We start from the raw sequence: 21,439 nt of genomic DNA on the forward strand, positions 1-21,439 counted from the left end.
TGTGCAATCCTCACAATATCCTATCTAATTTTAGGATATTCCTGTTACCCCAAAGAGAAACTCATTACCCATAAGCAGTCACTTCCCATTCCTCTGTTCTGCCAGCCCCTGGCAATCACTGATCTACTTTCTGTCTCTGAATGTGACTACGTATCTCATATAAATGGAATTATACAATACGTGGCCTTTTGTGTCTGGCTTCTTTTTGTTAGTGTAATTTTTTTCAAGGTTTATCCATGATAGAGCATGAATCAGTATGCCATTTTTGTGATTGAATAATATTACATTTTATGGACATACTGCATGTTGTGTTTTATTTTTTATTTCTTTTAGAGACAGGAGCTCACTCTGCTGCCCATGCTGGAAGTCAGTGGCACAATCATAGCATACTGTAATCTTGAACTCCTAAACTTGCCTCAGCCTCTAGAGTAGCTGGGACTACAGGCACATGCCACCACAACTGGTTAATTTTTTATTTTTATTTTTTGTAGAGACAGGGTCTTGCCATGTTGCCTAGGCCACTTTTGAACTCTTGGCCTCAAGCAGTCCTCCCGCCTCAGCCTCCCAAAGTATTGGGATTACAGGCATGAGTTCCTGTGCTTGGCCCTACCACATTTTATCTCTTCATCAGCTGATGGACATTTAAGTTGTTTATGCCTTTTGGCAATTATGAATAATGCTGCTATGAATATTTGTGTACAAGTTTTTGCATGGACATACGTTTTTCATTCTCTTTGAGTGTATACCTAGAAGTTAAATTACTGGGTCATATGATAATTCTGTGGTTAACATTTTGAGGAACTACCCAATTTTTTTTTTAAATGGTGTTTTTGCACCATTTTATGTTCTTACCAGCCATGTATGAGAGTTCCAGTTTCTTCACATCTTTGCCAGTATGTGTTATTGTCTTTAATTGTAACCATCCTGGTGAGTGTGCATGGGAATTTCATTGTGATTTTGATTTGTATTTCCCTAATGACTAGTGATGTTGAGCATCTTTTCACTTGCTTACTGGCTGTTTGTATCTTCTTTGAATAAATTCTTTGCCCTTTTAAAAATTGAATTGTCTTTTTGTTGTTGAGTTGTGGAGTTCTTCATATATTCTGGATTTATGTGTATACTGTGTTGTTGCTTAAGTTTTTGAGATTGGTCCAGTAGAAGCCTCTTCCAACTGGCTCCTGTGTCCTTTAGTATGCCCGTATAATTTTTTGGATGCTGTTATGGACTGAGTTTTGGTACCCCCATGCCCCCAGTATTTATTATTTTGTCCTGACCCCTAGTACACCTCAGTTACATTCTGGAGATAGGGACTTCAGGGAGGTAATTAAGATTAAATGAGGTCATCTGGGTGGGCCCTAATCCTGGATGACTGATGCCCTTATAAGAAGAGGGAGAAACTCCAGGATGCACACAGCCTCAGGAGAAACCAAACTTGTCAACATCTTGTTCTTGGACTTCCAGCCTCCAGAACTGGAGAAAATAAATTTCTATCGTTTAAGCCACGCAATCTATGGTATTCTGTTATGGCACCCCAAATAAAATGACACAAGTGCTTTCTTTCTGACACCACAAGATGTTCTAGTCTTATACTTTCCTGCTCCAGCCCTAGAGTCAGCCATTTATTCATGGATAACTGGTTCTTAGAGAATAATACACTTGCCACTCAGTATATGTATGTGGTGGATTGGTTCCAGAACCTCCTGTGGATACCAAAATCCACAGAACCTCAAGTCCCTGATATAAAGTAGCATAGTGTTTGCATATAATTTGTGCACATCCTCCTGTATACTTCAACCATGTCTAGATTACTTATAATACCTAATGCAATGTAAATGCCGTGTAAACAGTTGTTATACTGTACAGTTTAGGGAAGAATGACAAGGAAAGAAGTTTGTACATGTTTAGTCAAGATGCATTTTTCCCCCACCAAACGTCTTCATCTGCAGTTGGTTGGATCCATGGATGCAGAACCCCCCTATATGGAGGGCCGATTGGATTTAGAAAGGATGATCTGAATGTTGTTTTGCCTATTTTTCATTGTTTCCAGTCTTCTCAGTGGACAGAGCTAGGAAATTTGTGTGTGTGTATACCTGCAATCCCCACACCTCTGTATCTATTTCTGTAATTATCTGCCTGTGTATTGAAAACTGTGAGTTCATATGGATGACCTCTAGCTTCAAGCCAGTTCCACAGCGCTCATTCTGGCCTTCCCCCTTTTCTTATTTGCTTTTCTACGTTTACTGTGTATCTTAGAATACATATAAAGTAGTTTCAGAATTATTAACATGTGCCCCTGTGAGAAACAAACTTAGCAACTATGTGTGGTTCTTTTTGGCCTTTAACCTTGGATTACATAGTCAAAATACCATATTCATAGTTACTCAGGTTATTTCTCCCTTGCCTCCCCTTCAGTGTGGTTATGTTATTTGAAACACAAATGAATTTGTGTTTATAAGGTTTTTAAAATTCTATTTTTTATCCCTTGCCCTGTCCTTGTTGATTTTATTATCTATTTTTTCAAGTATATGAAACCTTAACATGGTTCAAAAAGTCAAAACTCTACAAAAAGCTATACTCAGAGAAGATTTTCTCTCTTCTATTTCCTTCCCATCTCCCTCTCCACTCCACTGTGTTCCCCTCTGCCCCTGCAGGTAACCACACTCAGTTGTTTCTTTCCAAGTTATCCTTCCTGTGTGTTTGGCCGCTGCATCCCAACCAGAGGTGCCTCCTTGTGAGGAGCTTCTCAGCATATACATCTCCAGTGCTGATGCTGGCATTCAGTCATGCCACCCTATCTTGTTCCTTAACATTGATCAGTTCATCAATGAATCACTCATTATTTGGTACCTACTCTGTGCTAGGCACTGGGTTAGAAGCAGGGACAGAGGCTGAACCATGAAGTAAAGCCGCATGTTTTGAGCCCTCTGTGTATCCTCCCTCTCTGAATCTCCCCCTCTCTCCTTGTCCCCCTTTCTTCTGATCTGTTGTTCCCTGCCTGTATCATAAAGCTGCTGTTTTGTCTAAACTATTAATCATATATACAATATATACTAGATGTTACTCTTACAAATAGTCAACGCAAAATAACATTGACAGCTGGCTAAAACTGCACAAGGTAACGTTTGTTACTGATTAAATGTGATGGGAGAATCAAATCTACCTTATCAGACTGGGTCTCCCAGAGTACAGGTACCTGGTAGAAATATGATTACCATAAAGGAAAAAAAAATCGTACAAGCAATAAAAGTTATGTAAAAAAAATACTAAATCTAACCTTTGTTGTAAAATTAAAACTGACATGGACGAATCCCAATGAAAATAATCTTAGTACAGCATAAATGAAAATGGAAAAATTGGAGACTATTTTTGCTATATAGAAAATGGCTAAATGGATATGGCACCAGAAAAGACAAAATATAGGAAGGATGGGGAGCAAGAGGCAAGGCTGGAGAGGAGGCCTGAATTTGTTCCTAATCCCAAGGGAAGTAGAAATCACTGGCCAGTTTTAAGTAGTGGAGCATCATCTTGCTTGCGTTGGAAAGTGTGTTACTGGCTGAGCTGTAGAGAATGGGCTGGAGTAGGCAAGATGAGTACTGCACAGTCCTACCTCTGAATTTTGTAGCTCAGGAAGTTACCAGATAAACGCAAAGGACTGTGGGAGGAAGGGAGTGGTGGGTGCGAAGGGAGGGTGGGGGGAAGGAAGAGAGAGATCACTGTGGGTACAGATGGTAGGAAAAGGATGAGGAATGGGCAGCCTCTCAGTTCTTAGAGTTGACATTTGCACTGAGCTTGGAGAGAAGAAAAGCTAAGAAAGACCTGGGAAGTGGAGACGATGAGGTGAAGAGGAATCCAGACAGAAGGTGGCAGCCACAGAGGAGAGGGAGCGCAGGGCTTGGAGTCCTTGGCTGGAGCCCCGGCTCATGTGGAGAGACCTGGAGAGGCGTCAGGGAAGGTGTTTGAGGAGAGAGCACTCAAAGAACTATTGCAGCAGTGTGAGAGTGGTTCTTGTCTTCTCCACTCCTCTTCCCCCGACATGAATGAATGTATATATTCATATTCCACCATACTCTGTTACTAAGTAAGAGTTTCACTTACTAAGTAAGTTGAGCAACTTACCAGCATAAGGGAACCAGAATAAGTTGCTAAAATTCCAGCTGAGAGTAGATAAGTTGTGTTTTAGTTAATCATGTAGTGTCTTCCATGTTCCATGTGACAACATGATGACTTTTAGCCTTAACTCTTTTTTTTTTTTTTTTTTTTTTTGAGACAGAGTCATGCTCTGTCACCCAGGCTAGAGTGCAGTGGCGCGATCTCGGCTCACTGCAAGCTCGGCCTCCTGGGTTCACGCCATTCTCTTGCCTCAGCCTCCTGAGTAGCTGGGACTACAGGTACCTGCCACCACGCCTGGCTAATTTTTTGTATTTTTAGTAGAGACAGGGTTTCACCATGTTAGCCAGGATGGTCTCGAGCTCCTGACCTTGTGATCCGCCCGCCTCGGCCTCCCAAAGTGCTGGGATTGCAGGCTTGAGCCACTGCACCCGGCCTTAACTCTTTTTTTGAAGGATGCATGCAACCACTTTGGAAAATGATTTGGCAGTGACTTGTAAAGTTAAACATACACTTACCCTATAACCCAGCCATTCCACTCCTAGGTATTTGCCCAAGAGAAATAAAAACATCACAGAGGCTTTATTTATAATAGCTGAAGACTGACAGGGAACCAAATGTCCACCAACAGGAAAATGAATAAACAAATTGGGGTGCATCCTTTCAGTGGAGTACTATTGTGTTGAGTAGTGTGCAAATACAATGAAACAAACTGATCCATGCAACAATATGGATACATCTCAGAAACTTTTGTTTTTGAGACAGGGGAGTCTTGGAGTCTCGCTGTCACCCAGGCTGGAGTGCAGTGGCATGATCTTGGCTCACTGCAACCTCCGCCTCCCAGATTCAAGTGATTCTCCTGCCTCAGCCTCCCGAGTTGCTGGGACTACAGGCACATGCCACCACGCCTGGCTATTTTTTGTATTTTTAGTAGAGATGGAGTTTCACCATGTTGGCCAGCTGGTCTCAAATTCCTGACCTCGAGTGATCCTACCACCTTGGCCTCCCAAAGTGCTGGGATTACAGGCGTGAGCCACCATGCCCAGCCACATCTCAGAAACTTTATGCTGAGCAAAGAATCCAGACACTAGAGTACATGCTGTTAGATGCTATTTATATGAAGTTCTAGAACAGGCAAAAGTAATGTGGTAGAAATTAGAACAGCAGTTGCCGCTGGGACTGGAAGGTATTGGCGAGGATAGGAATTGTGCTAGTGTAAACTTTTGGCAAAACTCATGACAACTACATTTAAGATCTGTGCATTTCATTGTATGTAAATCACATCTCAATTTTTTAAAAGTTAATTGAAGTCTGGGAAGATTGGAAATTGTATTACAGATCAGAAGTGGCTTCTTACTTTGGCTTGTTTTTTCTTTGTGATTGTTAGCTTAAAGGTTTTTTGGTTTAAACCATATAGCCTCCTTGTCAGGGCACTCTGGCTGCTGCCAGCTGACCTGTGGCCCTCCAGCTTTTTTTCCATTTTCCTTCCTTGGAATGCCCATGTCCTGTTGTGCCCCTTAAGCATACCAGCTCCAGTCTGGGTTCTCTGGCCAACTAGACCCTTAAAGGGGCTGGACCTTTTTTGTCTTCATATTTTAAGACAGAGTTCATAAGATCAGTGGAAGTCAGAACTGTGTGGTATCATGGAGATTGTGAGGGCTTTAGAACTGGCCCAACCTAGGTTTGAATTCAAAAGTCAATCACTATGTGACCTTGAACCTGTTCCCCTGGGCCTCAGTTTTCATTTGTGTATGTTGGGGATAATAGCACCCACTGTGGAGTGGTTGCCAGAATTAAATGACCTTACTTGGGTAGGACAGCCAGCCCTGTGCTCAGCATTTAGGGTACCCGGGAATCATAGGAGCTGGGGGTCCTGGCCTGTTTCTCCTGTGGCTTCTGCACAGCAGGTGCCACTCCCCGTGTGGTGTGCCCTCCCCTGGGGCAGGCTACCTGCTGGAGCTCTGGGCACACTATCTCCCTTGCATGCCCTGTGGCATCATCGTATGCCCTGTTGAGAGCAGAGGTGGGGAACTCAGCTGGAAGAAACTGACTTCTTCGAACTATTTGTATTGTGTTTGAAGGGTATCAGCATGGAAGCCATGAATGAGAATAAAGTGGTGTCCTCTGAGTTTAGCACAGGACCTGTGGAAAAAGCTGCCAAACCTTTGCCATTTAAGGATCCCAACTTTGTGGTAAGCATCGAAGGTATCAGCTGAATAAACAGCCAAATGCTATACCTCAGCCTCAGATCTTGCTGGGCCTGCAGGCAAGGTGGCACTGGCATTCTCTTCTCCCTCAGTCCCAGTCGCCTCCTTCTCCCCCATGGGTAAGATGGAGACAAAAGAAGAAGGGTTCTTCCTGTTGATCTCTCAATGTGCCATATCCCAAGGATTTGGGTGTCCTTTGTGGATTCATTCAAGGATACTGTTTGGAGGGTGGGTCATTTCTGTGATGATTGTTCCCCTAACCTTTTCATTGGTCTTGTTACAATCTTAGACAAAGCTTGAAATATTAAGCTAAATGAGAAGTATTTCCTCATTAGTTTCTTTTTTTTTTTTTTTGAGACGGAGTCTCGCTCTGTCACCCAGGCTGGAGTGCAGTGGCAGGATCTCAGCTCACTGCAAGCTCCGCCTCCCGGGTTCACGCCATTCTCCTGGCTCAGCCTCCCGAGTAGCTGGGACTACAGGTGCCTGCCACCTCGCCCGGCTAGGGTTTTTTTTGTTTTTTTTTTTTTAGTAGAGATGGAGTTTCACCGTGTTAGTCAGGATGGTCTCAATCTCCTGACCTCGTGATCCGCCTGTCTCGGCCTCCCAAAGTGCTGGGATTACAGGCTTGAGCCACCGTGCCCGGCCTTCCTCATTAGTTTCATAAGGTAAATCAAAGCTGTTGTGCTGTTGAGTGGAACACAGGGTACTCTTCCTTTCATTCTTGAGACTGGTAATAAATTGCAGCAGTTCAGATGATAGTGTTAATTTTTTTTAATGAATTAGTTTTGGAAATACAGTGTTACCAGTGTTTGCAACAGATTTTGGTATTCTTTTCCATTTTATTTTGTCATCTTTATAGGATTTAAAATAAAAAAAAAAGATATCCAGAAGGCTTGCTATACTGCAGCTGGAGCTTTCTCAACTTTTCCAGGATCCCCAGTTTGCTTGGCAGAGACTTGCCCCGAGAAGGGAGTTTAGAGATGCAGTCATGGATTTAAATCTGACTTTGTAGTAAATTTATCTTAAAATATGAAGAAATTCATGAATGAATTCTACAAAGTTAGACCCAGTAAAGGCTTTTTTTTTTTTTACGTGCATATAAAGAAGTAGCCTTTTATTTCTACTCCCAACACAAAGTAACTCAAGGGTTTTGACAATCTGAAAACCTCTTTTTTAAAATAAGATTAACATGTTAACGTGTACAGTGAAATACCTTTTAAAAAAAGTCTCAGGGGTCTAAATGATTGTTGACAGATGAGCGGTACATTACAGGTATGATTAAGCATAAATGTCAGATTCTGAAATGGTGGTCTCCATTGGTTTTTGTGTCTTCTAATCCATGCCTTCAATTCGAGCACTCTGGCCACGGTGGCGCAGTAGCTGGCAAGAAGAACAGAACCTGGAAGAACCTGAAACAAATCCTGGCTTCCGAAAGGGCATTGCCGTGGCAACTGAACGATCCTAACTGTGAGCTGGCTAGAGCCTTCCGCGTGTTTACAATGTTCAGAGTAGGAACTGCCTTATAACAAACCTACAGTATTTTATTGTGTTTGCATCATTGTAGGAAATAATTTTTAGCTTGAGAATTTTACAGTGGCATCAGTGTGGGCAGATTATGTGTGTATTTTCTCATAACTGTATCTGTATTGAGCCTGTTTGTTTGTGTTGTCATGGATGTGTGGGTTTTAGTGTCATAGGTCCCAATATGATAATATTGGTGTTTCTACTAGACAAACTTCTTATTCAAAAGTCTACTCTTAAAATGTGTTTCCAAAAACAAGGTAGCCCAAGTATAATGCCAGATTTAGGAGAGTTCCTGACAACCAGCTTAAAGTCCAGCTCTTTTACTTTGTGAGCCAGTGTTCAGCAAGAGTAAATACTTCGTGCTGCAGTGTGTCCAGATTTATGTAAAACACTGTTATATGTTCTGTTCAGCTTCACTGGGAAGTACAAGTTCAAAGTTCTCACCATCTCCTGCTCCACTGTACTTCTTTCATGGGGGTGACTCGCGTGGGTGACAAGCGAGCTAGTCAGTCATTCGTCTGGGTGTGGACACGAGGGCGTCGGGATGCTCAGATCCAGTTACTGGCTTGCTCGGCATTTCATCACCATCAGCCCATGTAGTGTGAGGCTGTGAAAATAGCTGGTGGGCAGATGAGCTTTCCGGTGGTTCTGCTGGAATAGAGCATCCCTGGTGACAGGGCGGGGCTAGATCTGGAGCCTGCACTTGGCCTGTGACACACTGCATTATTTCTGGAAATCCTCCCCTACTTCTCTAGTTAATCTCCAGAGACTTCTGTGACTGCTGAATCACAAAGGAAATTTTCAGGAAGATTATCAAATACTATTTTAGGAAAAAAAAGAGAAGGGATTTGAATGTTTTCAGTTTCGTTTAGTTATCTTTTTTTTTTTTCCAGACTTCAGTATTGATGCTCCTCCATCCTTTAAGCCAGCTAAGAAGTATTCTGATGTTTCAGGTCTGCTTGTAAGTATATCTCCTATAACATTAAATGGAAAAGATTTCACAGTAATGTCTAATTAGACAAGTGTTGAATATTGACCACGGCTGGTCCTGCCTGGAGCCCGTCTACAGTGATAGGTGATAGGTTTGTGCAGTGTGTTCATTGCTGCAAACAGGCATCTGTGGGGCAGCCTGCGGGGAGGATTGAACCAGAAAGCAGGACACTCCAGTTTCTCTTCTTTACCTCTGCTAGTTAACTATATGAGATAACATGAAAGAAACAACTATGTATTTCTTTTTTTACTGCTGAAGTTTTAAAAACCTGCATTTTAGATGATGATTGTATTTACAAAACCATGTTTAAACTTCTCTAAATAGGTGCTTTGGCAAAGGTTGTGACATTCAAACTTATTTTTAAGCATCAGAACCCCTTTTCCAAATGAAATCTTTTACAGAATCCAATACATAAACAGCCTGGAACCACCTTTCTGCTGTGGTCCCATGTGGATCTGGCCACCTGTCGTCTTCCCCACTCCTCACCACAGTGACTGCTCAAGCGCTTCTGGGGAACACAATTCAGGAACTGCCAGCATAGCTGGAAGAGTGGAAAGTAGGCAGGTTACTAAAGCTCCGGCACCTCAGAGCACCCCCATTTCCTTATTTGCAGAAGTTAGAACCTAAGATTCATCTTAATCCTTTTTCATCTCATAAATTTGGAAAAATAATTTAAATGCTTTACATTTTAATGAAAATATGATTCCAACTTATGTAACAAATTGGCCAAATTAATTATGTACAGAGGAGAATTGTCTCCTTTGTTATTATTATGTAATATCCCTGTTTCTCCCTGATAATAATATTCATTGTTCTGAAGTCTACTTTGTCTGAAATTAATATCGCTTTCATTCATGTGTGGATGGTATGTCTTTCTTGATCTTTTCACTTTTTTTTTTTTTTTTTGAGACAGATTCTTGCTGTGTCACCCAGGCTGGAGTGCATTGGCACACTCTTGGCTCACTGCAGCCTCTACCTCCTGGGTTCAAGCAATTATCCTGCCTCAGCCTCCCAAGTAGCTGGGATTACAGGCGCACGCCACCACACCTGGCTGATTTTTATATTTTTAGTAGAGATGAGGTTTTGCCATGTTGATCAGGCTGGTCTCAAACTCCTGACCTCAAGTGATCCTCCTGCCTTGGCCTCCCAAAGTGTTGGGATTACAGGTATGAGCCACCATGCCCAGCCTCTCTTTTCACTTTTAAACTATCTATATATTTAAAGTGGATTCTTGTTGAAAGCATATTGTTGAGTTGTTGGGTCTTTCTTTTCCTTTTTCTTTTGGAGGTAGGGTCTTGCTCTTCTGCCCAAGCTAGAATGGAGTGGTGTGATCATAACTCACTGAAGCCTTGAACCCCTGGGCTCAAGTGATCTCCCAACATCAGCCTCTCAAAGTGCTGGGATTGAAGGCATGAGCCTTTGCACCCAGTGGATCTTGCTTTTTATCCAGTCTATCAATCTAAGAACTGTTGTCCTCAGGCTATTCATATTTAAAGTGATTATTGATATGGTTGTATTTAAATCTACCATCTCACTAGTTATTTGTTCCATTTGTGTTTGCTTATTCCTCTTTTTCTGCCTTCTCTGGATTTATTGAGCATTTTTTAATAGACTGTATTTTTCAGAACAGTTCTAGATTTATGAAAAATAGAGACAATAGTATAGAAAGTACCCATATAACCCAAACTCAGTGTCTGCTGTTATTAACATCTATGGTATATTTGTTACAATTAATGAACCAATAGTGATATACTATTATTAACTCAAGTCTATAGTTTATTCACATTTCCTTAGTTTTTACCTAAAACTATATCAAATTTAGTCATCACGTCTCTTTAGACTCCTCTTGGCTATGCCAGTTTCTCAGATTGTCCTTGTTTTTAATGACCTAACAGTTTTAAGGAGCACTGGTCAGGTATTTAGTAGAATTCTCCACTACTGGAATTCCTCTGATGTTTTCTCATGATAAAACTGGGGTTAATTGAACATTTTAAAATTCTGTTTTCTTATTATTTACACCTCTTTTAAAAATAATGAATGGTTACTTTCATGTTTAAAATATACATTTTAAATAACCTGAGTCTATTTTCAAGTCCTATACCACTTTGTGTGTATTGTGAGGGTCTTCTGGTAGTGAATTTCTAATCCCAGTCTCTAATTCTTTGTTGTCATATAGTTTAGTTTTACATATGCTGCAAACAAAATACTTGGCTGTTAATTTGTGCTCTAGACAGTTAGCTTTTAGAGAAATAAAAATAAGAAAAAAAAAGAACTTTCTTTTATCTTCATTTCATTCTATTTCCACCTTTTTCCATTTTGTTGTTTATTTCCAAGTTGCAGTCTGATGTCATATTCTTTCTACCGGAACAATTTACTGTGCTTTTCTTATAAAGTAGATTTGCTGCTAATGAAGTCCTTTCTTTTTTTATTTTGTCAAAGAGCCTTTATTTCTTCTTCTTCTTTTTCTTTTCTTTTCTTTTTTTTTTTTTTAAGACAGAGTCTTACTCTGTTGCCTAGGCTGGAGTGCAGTGGAACCATCTTGGCTCACTGCAGCCGTCTCGACCTCCCAGGCTCAGGTGATGTACCCACCTCAGCCTCCCAAGTAACTGGGGCTACAGGTGTGTGCCACCATGCCTGGCTAATTTTTTGTATTTTTTGTAGAGATGGGATTTCACGCTGTTGCCTAGGCCTGGTCTCAAATTCCTGGGCTCAAGTGATCCTTCCCGCCCTTGGTCTCCCAAAGTGCTGGGATTACAGGCGTGGAGCCACTGCACCCAGCCTTGTTCTTCCTTTTTGAATGATATTTTCAATGAGTATTTTTGAATGACATTTTCAAGTCTGAGCTGACAGTTTTTTCTTTCATCACTTTTAAGATGTCAGTGATTAAATGCTGTCTTTTTGCTTCCATGGTGAGAAGTTTGATATAATTCTTACCTTTGTTCATCTCTACGTAATGTTTCTTGTTTGACAGCCTTCAAGATTTTCTCTTTGTCTTTTGTTTTCAGCAGTTTGAATATGACTGGGTATTATTGAATATGACTCAGGGTATTCTTTTTCTGGTATGTATTCTTGATGTTCTCTGAGGTTTTGGATTTGTGGTTTGGTATCTGTCAAGAATTTTGGAAAATTCTTGGCCATCATTTCTTCAAATATTTCTTTTGCCTTGTCTTTTTCCCTTCTTCTAGGATTCCAGTTACACACATGTTAAACTATTGGATAGTGTCCCAAAATTCTTGGATGCTCTGTTCTGGTTTGTTTGCTTTTTAAAACTCTTTTATTTCATTGCGGTTCAGTTTGGATGGTATCTACTGATGTGTCTTCAAGTTCTTTACTCCCTGTGTAGAGTATAACAATGAATAAGCCCACTGGAAGCATTATCTCTTTAACTGGGTTTTTAATTTCTGGCTTTTCTGTTTGATTATTATAGCTTTCATGTCTCTGATGAAATAACTTTCTTTTGAATTATTTATTTATTTATTTAGAGACAGAGTCTTGCTCTCTAATCCAGGCTAGAGTGCAGTGGTGTGATCACAGCTCACTACAGCCTCAAACTCCTGGGCTCAAGTGATCCACCTGCTTTAGCCTCCCAGGCAGCTAGGACTACAGGTGTGTGCCACCACACCTGGCTATTTTAAAAAATTCTTTTATAGAGAAGGGATCTTACTATGTTGCTCAAGCTGGTCCCGAACTCCCAGCCTCAAGCCATCCACCCACCTTGGCCTCCCGAAGTGTTAGGATTACCAACGTGAGCCACTGTGCCTGACCTGAAATAACTTTCTGTCTTGCATGTTGTCTCTCCTTTAACTCCTTCAACATATTGATTGTAGTTATTTTAAATTTCCTATCTGATAGTTTCAAAACCTACATCATATTTGGGTCTGGTTCTGGTGATTTCCTTGTCTTTTAAGACTACTTGGTCATTAAGTCATTAAGTCGTCAGACACATAATAGCTGCTTTAAAGTATTTATCTGCTATTTCCAACATTTGGTTCATCTTGGCCAGTTTCTATTGACTACTTTTTTTCTTAACTGTGGGTCACATTTTCCTGTTTCTTTGCATCTATGAGTTTTTTTGTTGTGTACTGGACATTATGGATGATGTATTGTAAAAACTCTAGATTCTGTTATCTTTCCCTGAAGAGTATTTTTTTTTCCCTGTGGTAGCTTAGTTCCTGACTGATCACCTTGAATGGGTGTAGGTTTGGTTTTGCACTTTTTTAGGGCAGGTCTGCAGAAAGCCCATGTTTCCCAAGCTTCTTTAACTTAGTTGTACTTAACTTCTAAGTTCTTTATCCTCTGCCAGTCTTATTGAAGTTTGGTGTTAGGCTTTGTTGTGGTGAGACTAGAATAGATGGTACTCAAGGGCATGATTTTAATTCCTAAGCTGTAGCCTTTCTGTTGTCTTAGCTAGGTGCCAGGAGTGTTATAGCAATCTCTATTCTGGCTGGGCTGGCACTTCAGCAACTCCCAGCACTGCTCAGCCTCTGGAGTTTCTGTTTCCCTCTTAACCACTCTCCAGTAAGACCTATATAGTCTTGCCTTGAACATGCATAGCCCAGCCCATGGTTATGGACTCATGTGGAATCCCAAACTGACTTTTGCCTCCCTTCCAAGGCAGCTCCCTCTTCTGTTACTCGGTTTTGCCAGTATCAGGTGTTTCAGTAGCCCGTGAATCTGATCTCTGCCTCCCCAGCTCAGTGGGTCCACTGAGCTCTGCATGAGCTCCACCTCTGCCCCACGGTCAGGAAATTGGCACAGGCAGAGAGAGTTTGGATGATCCTGGAACTTACCTTGTGAGCTTCTCTTTTCTCAGGCATTGCAGTCTTGTGCTACCTCTTGTCTGTTGCCTGAAAATGGCTACTTCATATATTTGACCTGTTGTAATAGTCGTTTATGGCAAGAGAGCTCATCTGGCACCAGTTATTCTGTTATGGCCCAAAGTGGAAATCTCTCCCTGTGTCATTTTGAGTTTCTGGAGGCCACAGTTATGGCCAGACCTGAGGGTGGGTCCTTAGAATGTCAGCTTTATCCTTAATGTTTCAGGCAGCTCATCTGCTAGTACAGTAGTTTTCACACATTAGGAGGAAGGAGAATCATTATTCCAGGCCCCTTTATGTCATCGGCAGTGGACTTGTCATGTTACACATTACCTAAAACCTCTTGCCCCACTGTATGTAGGAAATAAGAAATTCTGAATAGACAAAGAAGTCTCCCAGTTCATTAAAGGACAATCCCACAGAAGAATCAGCAAAAAGGATATAAATAGGCAATTACCAGAGAAGAAATATAGATGACCAATAAGTAGATATTCAGCTTCACTGGTAATTAGGAGAAAGACCCATCAAACAGGGAAGAAATTAAGACATTTGCTTATACATTTTGGCACCAACATACAGAAATGGATATCTTCATATAGTGCTGTTTTGAGGTGGGAACATACCCTGGTACTGCTTTTTTGGGGGACAGTTGGAACAGTCTGTTGAGATAAAAAAAAAAAGCAAAAGCATCTAACCTTGCAATATGCCTTGTAGGCAGCTCCCTAGAGAAATCGTGTGCACAAAGAACCTCATGCAGAAATGCTTATGAGAGGCTGCATTCGCAAAATGCTGCAAGCAACATCAAGGGCTGTCGCAGCGGATATTTTCATACTGTTCTTGAGCTCAATGCATAGTAACAACATGGATACATTTCCAGGATGTAATGTTGATTGAAAGATGCAAAGCAATATAAATAGCGTGGTGCTACATATATAAAATCAACACACACACACACAAATTGAGTTATTTCTCTTGCGTGTTTACATATGTGTATGGGGTAGACATAAAAAGTCTGGAAAGGTGCCCACTTAGCGGTGGTTTCTCCAGGGGAAGGCAGAGGACTTTTGGATGGTAGACGGTGATAAATGAGGACTTTAGTCTTATCTGTAATGTTTTCTTTTCATTTTTTTTTAGGGGAGAATATGTTCGTCTGTTGCTTATATAATTTAAAGTCACGTAATTAAAAAGTAAAGCCTAGTTCACATTTACGTGGACACACACCTGTTCCCAGCCAGCCATGTGACTGTTTCCCCTGTGCCTAGGCACGGCAGCAAGACATGCAGGGTCGCACCTGTGTTCGGCACTCATTACAGAGCTATGAAAAGTGTATTCTGGGTGAGACGGGCAAGCTGTGAATACTGCCTGTCACCCTGCAGCAAGGGGGCCTGAAGCTGTTTGCTGGCTTTCCTGTAGGAAGTTGGCCTTTGCTTATTTCACTCAGGCTCGAGGGATGGCATCCAGAGGAGGGTGCACTGTAGGTGTGAAGCTCTTTACTTGTTCAACTCTGGGGTGTCACTTGGCATCCTTCCTTCTATTCAGAATCCTAGATGCTGGCCCCTGGGTCCAGTCCAGTCTGTTCAGGTTTTTGTTGGTAACCTTTTCGTTGGTGCCACAGGATCTCTGTATTCTGCACTGTTTATTCAGCAGCCCTCTTGGCAGTGAGGTCTGAATTTGGGCGGGCCGGCTCAGCACAGTTTGCTGGTAGGAGTGAGGCAGCCACAGACATGGAGCTCGGCCGAGGCTGGTTCGTCTACGGAGGCCAGATGGTCCACGCCAGACACACATGCCTGTGCTCTGCTCGGAACTGCAGGGCAGCCTCTCCTACTAGTTAACCTAACTTCCCTCATGGCCAGGATCCCTCAGAAGAGACTTGTCACTGTTTTTCTAATTAAGCCGTTCCTTATATTACTGTCATTCAAGGAAATGTGGTACAGAAAGGTAACATCTAGGTCAAGCCAAGGGATTGAAGTTTTATTTTATATAGAGCTATTAGTTAATCTTAGCCTTTTAGGAATAATCCCATTTCCTAACACACAGCAGTTAAATACTTAGGGGAGTCCCCAGTGGCAAAATGGAAGACTTTTTAGGGCATGAGAAGCCTATAAATAAGTTCCCGACAGCTCGTTGCTTTTTTATTGAGTGTTCCCTCCCTTCCTAAATCACAGATTACTGTGAGTCTAGGTCCACACAAAGATGATCCACATTAAAGCAGACATCTACACTTGAATAATTGGATGTTATCTGTCTAGACTTTAATGGTATCTTTTATAATTTTTTAAAGGAGCTCAAAATGACTCACCCTCATGTCTTTTGTTTCAAAATCCATAGAAGCCTGTGTACTTTGAGGTATATAGTTAGTGAATTATTTTCTCCACTTGGCACACGGGGAACAGAGACCAAGAGAGAATTTTGATATGTCTGGGAAACAAGTTCTCTTTTCCGTGATGGTCCCAATTGTCTGTTTGTTTATTCATTCATTAATCATTTGTTTTGTTATACAAACCCTGACTGGAGGCCCTCTGTGCACTCTGCATTGCACTAGGAGCCAGTCTACAATGATAAGCAAACCACAGGGTTCCTGTCTCATGGACCGTCATAGCCTAGACCATCATCAAAGAGTCATGTAGATAATAAACTATAAAGCAACAGAGATGTGCATTCCACTGGAGTATTTTTGCTGCTGTGAGAGTGGAGGGTGAGGTTCTGACTTCCTGTGGGGGTACAAATAGGCTTCCCTCGAGGTGTAGCTTTGGGGCTGAGTCCTGAAGAATGAACTGGTGATTACTGAGCAAAATGGGCCACAGTTGGGGTCCCCTGCCAAGGAAAGGACAGATGGGGCATGGTAAAAGGGAGGAACTTAGAGGCCAGGGATAGTTGGAATCAGAGTGGGGACGTGTGGCTGAGGAGGAGGCTGAGGACAAAGGAAGGCCCAGAGCCGAGGAGCTGCACTGAGGACTTGGGCCTTTGTCCCAGGAGCAGAGGAGCCATTTTGAGAGATTTTATGCTAAGGAATGACATGATCAGAATTGCACATTGCAAAGAAGATCCTGGCTGCAGTGCTAGGGGAAGGGTGGGTGTGAATGGTCAGTGATGCACTACAGAGTGGCTCAGGGAGGCCTGGAAGTGGCGCAGGGGGTGTTGGAAGAGCTGGAAAGGAGCATGCTGGAGGTAAATGGAGCGCAGCAGGGAGGGGCACATGCCCAGCATGCAGGGCGTCAGCTCCTGCCTTGAGCACAGACCTGGGACATTTGTTGGAAAGAGGCAGGAGTCTGAAGTCAGGGAGGGATGACCATCATGAATTCACTCTTGGACCTGTTGCAGTCCTTGAGGCACCAACCAGAAGGGTCCCAGAGTCTAATGTGGTTATTCCCCTTCCTCCTGTCCATACCCTGAAGTGTTTCTGGAGCCTGGGAAGGTTAATGAGCCTGTGCCACAGTGAGTGATTTAGTGTTCTTGGTGGCGGAGTAAGACGTAATGAAAATATATATCACTTTCAGTGAAACAGAAACATTTTTTAAACTTACACTTGAACTTATATCCCTACCAGCAAAAACTTTCTGGTAGGGATATAACAATTTTTTAAACTTATACTTGAACTTATATCCCTACCCGCAAAAACTTTCTGCCCTTCCCTGTGCCTCTTTCCAGGCCAACTACACAGACCCCCAGAGCAAACTGCGGTTCAGCACCATTGAAGAGTTTTCCTATATTCGGAGGCTGCCCTCTGACGTCGTCACCGGCTACCTGGCCCTGAGGAAGGCCACAAGCATCGTTCCCTGAGCCCGAGAGAGGGAGATGAAGTGGAAAGCTGTTTCAAAAACAGGCTCTGGGCTCGTGATTTTGTTTCACGGAAAACAAACTCGTTCTTCTGTCAGTCTGAAAATGCCAGTGCTGTGCCTTGGAAAGAATGTTTGGCTTTCATTTAAGGGTTTTTCTGAGTGTGTGTTTTCCCTCCAAGTGTGCTATTTCCTGCTGAATTAAATTATCCTTCAGTTGTTGCCTCAAGTAAAGGTGTTTGACAAGAAAATACAATAAAACTATACTTTTCATTTATCCCAAGTCCCTGAATTTTTGTTTTAAAGTAGTGAACCCCATATAACACATTGAAAGACTCTGCAGTGAATCCACAACAGGTCTGGATGACTTCCAATCCTGGTGACCCCCTTTTAGAGCATGTTAGTCTTTGTCTCTGATCAGCATGCTTGGAAGAATTCCAAAAGTGGGTCCAGAGAAGAAAGAGGCAAGTAACTTGTTCTGTCCCACTGGGCTGGTTCTCACCTGTGAGATCACCTGCCTCAGATCAGCCTCCCCTCATCTTTGGGAGTGTGGGGTACCAGCATTGACACTCTGTCCCAAAAGGGCTTTCGTCTTGATAGAGGATGCCGCCCCTCTGGCTGCAGCCTGCTCCAGAAAGGGAGTGTTTGCATCTCCATCCTCCAAGAAGAGGAAGCATTTTCTTGGCCAGAGAAAGGAGAGTGTCAAGACAAGTCCTGGGCCTCTCTGGGCCCTAGGCCTGCATTTCCCCAGGGAGGACAGTGGAAACAGGCCCTGGGGCTTCTGGACCACAGCTGCCTCTGCTTTGGGGGATTAGGCACCAGGTGTCCTTTCTGGGGAAAGCCCTTCTTCAGGCTTAGAGAAAATAAAACAAAGCAAGTCAGCTGGGAGAGCAGCCTGTGCAGGTGGCAGCTGCCTGGAACCAGGCTCCTTTTCCTCCAGGTTGGCAGCCCCAGTATCCTTCAGCACCTTCCCAATAACCGTGAGAGCGGGGGAGGTGCTGAGGGGCCTCCCCCTGTCTCCATGACACGGGACCTAAGGGGATGGCCAGAAGAGGTGGGGCCTTTCCTAAGCCCATAATCACCGAGCAAGCATCAGAATCACCTGGGAGCCTGCTGTGACACAGATTAGGGAGCCCGTCTCCCTGAAGTACCTGATCAGTAGGTGGTCTGGGGTGGGGCCCAAGAATTTGCATGTTTGCTTTGATGATGCTTTGAGGTCCACTTTTCTGATAAAATCAATGGTTTCTGAAAGACCAGAGGCTGCTGCTTGGTTTCCGCCTGCACTTCCTGCCAGCTGTCAGCCTAGGAAAACGCCAGCTTCCGTTTTGGTAGAAGCAAGGAGTGAATGAGCCAAGGGTCCTTCCTGCTTCGCTTCCACCTTCTATTGTACAGAGAAAACTTGGGGCAGGTCCACTTCTTTTCCATGAAGGTCCCCTGAAATCACTTCTAACGCTGATGCTAGGAACCACCTCAGACCTACTGCTGAGACCAGGGGCAGGGCCCAGGGTTGAAGAGGGAAGCCTTGCCCCGCACGTGTTCACCAGGAAGGGCCCACACACTGCTGCTCCTGGAGGCCTCTCAGGGTTTCTGGATGTGTGTTTGTTCCATAAACCCTCAGAGAGTCACCTGCAGACCTGCTAAAATGCAGGTTCTTGAGCCACATCCTAAACCTTCTGACCGATGCAGGGAGTGCGGCCCAGGAAGCTGCTTTTGACAGATATTCCCGTGTGATCACCATGCACAGAGGAGTGAGAGAACCAGTGTTCTCCCCGGGCAGAAGGGAAGCTCGTGTGTAGGACACGTCACCCCACCTTTCCCATTCCCCTGCCAGGCTCTCCCCGCTGACATTGCTTCACAGGAGAGCGGTGAATTCTGAAGATTAGGTTGCTTCTCACCCCAAGCTCCAGAAGTCTAGGCTGAGCCAAACCAAGCATCAAGTTGTGAGTATTTTGAATAATGAGCCCTTGCTCATTAATCGATCCTGTACTGAAATAGCCCTTGCTGTCCATGCTTTAGCCCGGTGGTTCTCAGGCCGGGCTGCATGTTAGCATCACCTGTGTGGGTGGGGGTGTCCAGGAGAGGGACGGGGACGGAGGTTTAAAAATACCCGGAGACGCCGATTCCGCTAGCCTGCGCAGGGGCCCGGACATAGTATTTTAAACTCCCAAGATGCTTCTCATATGCAGCCAGTGTTGAGAACATTTGTTGTAACTATGAAGAGAATATTTCGGGTAAGGTACATTTTCTTATTCTCAGATCAGCTGGCTCTTTCCATCCTAGGGCCATGAGCAACTTGCAAGGGGTTTCTTTGGGGTGTGTGTGCATGTATGTGTGAATTTAGGGTTCCTTTTTACATGGCATCCCACACTGGAGTCAGAAATATGAATGCCATTGCAGATTCCTCCCTCTTCATTCCTATATCACCCTCTTCGTCTTCTACTTGGCCCTGCTCCAATCCTCCTTCAGGATCACCTCATACCCTGCCTGACTCTTTCACTGTCCTCCTAATAACTTTGAATGACTTTGCCCATCACAGCATATCTACTGATCATTTGCCTCTGATACAAAGTCAATTCTTGTATGGGTCTGCAGGATCTAAAAGAAAAACTCAGCCCCTTTAAGAGAAAAACAATTAGCTGGACTTGAGAAATCCTCTTAAGACCAAACTCAGGTCCAGTCTGCTCTGACTGGAGTTGGACTCTTTCTTAATCTGGTATTGGGCATGGTTTAAAACAACCTGTAACGTTGAAGATATGCTCTTCAGAACCAGAAGGAAGTCCCTGTAGGTGAGGGGGACCCATTTTCCCTCATCTCCCAAGTTAAAGCATGGATCTGTCCAGATTTTAAATGTGTTTCATAATTGATTTGGCACCTGGTGGAGGGCTAAACATGTTTGCAATAAGAAATCTCTAATTTCTGAATCCATAGTCATTGGAAAAAGATATCAGACATTTGTTACTGTTTCCAGTGTCTGTAAATTGGGAGTGTTTAACTTAGTAAAAATAAAGGGCAACGAAAGAAATCAATGGACTATGGAACTTGATCCCATTATCAAATAGGACAGATATCCTGGGGAGAGATTACAAAATATGCCCTCTTACAAATGCGTGAAACAATAGTGCCATTTAAAATAATGTTCTATCTGGTGGAAATATGTGGGCCTTATTTGGATCCTCATTCAAACAAACAAAATAAAACTAAAATTTTGAGACAATTGGGAATCTGATATATTTTGATATCTGATAATATTTTGGAATTCTCACAAACAGTTGTGATTATGCTATTGTAATGTTAAAATAAAGAATTCATATTTTTAGAGACACCTACTGAAATATCTATGGATGGAATGATATGACATCTGGGATCTGCTTCAGGAAGATATGAGAGAGAGGAAGTGGATGAGAATCGTGTTGAAATAAGATTGGCCATGAGTCAATTATAGTTAAAGTTGAGTGATAAGTCCGTGGGGGTTCTTTATACTATTCTACTTTTGGTGTACGTTTGCATTTCTTCACAATAAAAAAGCTTTCAAAAAGAATGTGATGTTTTTATTACTAAAAATGGTGATGACATCTTACCCAAAGTGAGTGCTTTGCGTTAGCTTGCACTGGCTTACAGATGCTGAAAGTTTGAGAAATGCTGCCCAAATGGTATGAGGTCTTGAATAGAGGAAATACCCAATTCCTAAAACATCTAACAAAGAATATAGAAGAAAGGAACCAAAGGCAGGTCAAGTTGTCCTGTAAATGTTCTTAATAGAGGTCTTCATTGTTTGTTCCGTTGTCCCGGAGGGCTGTGTATTTAAGAGTATTTTCTCTGTAGAGGTTAGGAAGCCTGAGAGTGAGGAGACCAAAGACTTCAGCTTTGAGGTTCTAGTGGGGGATAAATCTTAATAGAGAGGGCTGTGATGCATAGAATGACTGACTATGGTTTGAATAAATACCTGTTGTTCTAATTCCTGATAGAATCTGCAGTATTCATTTATATACCTAGAGAAGGAAATAAGGTTATCAAAGA

At 42.7% G+C, this 21,439-nt stretch overlaps 1 protein-coding gene across 3 annotated transcripts in view; it reads left to right on the top strand.

The window, feature by feature from the left end:
- The window catches only part of INO80C (INO80 complex subunit C), a 29,756-nt gene extending 12,057 nt beyond the window's left edge, over nt 1–17,699 (top strand). For 2 of the 3 annotated variants that reach the window (XM_033177966.1, XM_033177965.1), the window contains 4 exons: nt 6,189–6,299; nt 7,670–7,781; nt 8,732–8,799; nt 17,295–17,699. In XM_033177966.1, coding sequence (XP_033033857.1) covers nt 6,189–6,299; nt 7,670–7,781; nt 8,732–8,799; nt 17,295–17,426 — 423 coding nt within the window. In that variant the 3' untranslated portion in view covers nt 17,427–17,699. Of the gene's footprint in view, nt 1–6,188; nt 6,300–7,669; nt 7,823–8,731; nt 8,800–17,294 lie in introns of all 3 variants that reach the window. The other variant, XM_033177964.1, reaches the window with a different exon arrangement.
- The last annotated feature ends 3,740 nt before the right edge of the window (nt 17,700–21,439 follow it).

This window comes from Trachypithecus francoisi, unplaced genomic scaffold (assembly GCF_009764315.1).
Source record: "Trachypithecus francoisi isolate TF-2019V2 unplaced genomic scaffold, Tfra_2.0 Lachesis_group19, whole genome shotgun sequence".
Lineage (NCBI taxonomy): Eukaryota > Metazoa > Chordata > Mammalia > Primates > Cercopithecidae > Trachypithecus > Trachypithecus francoisi.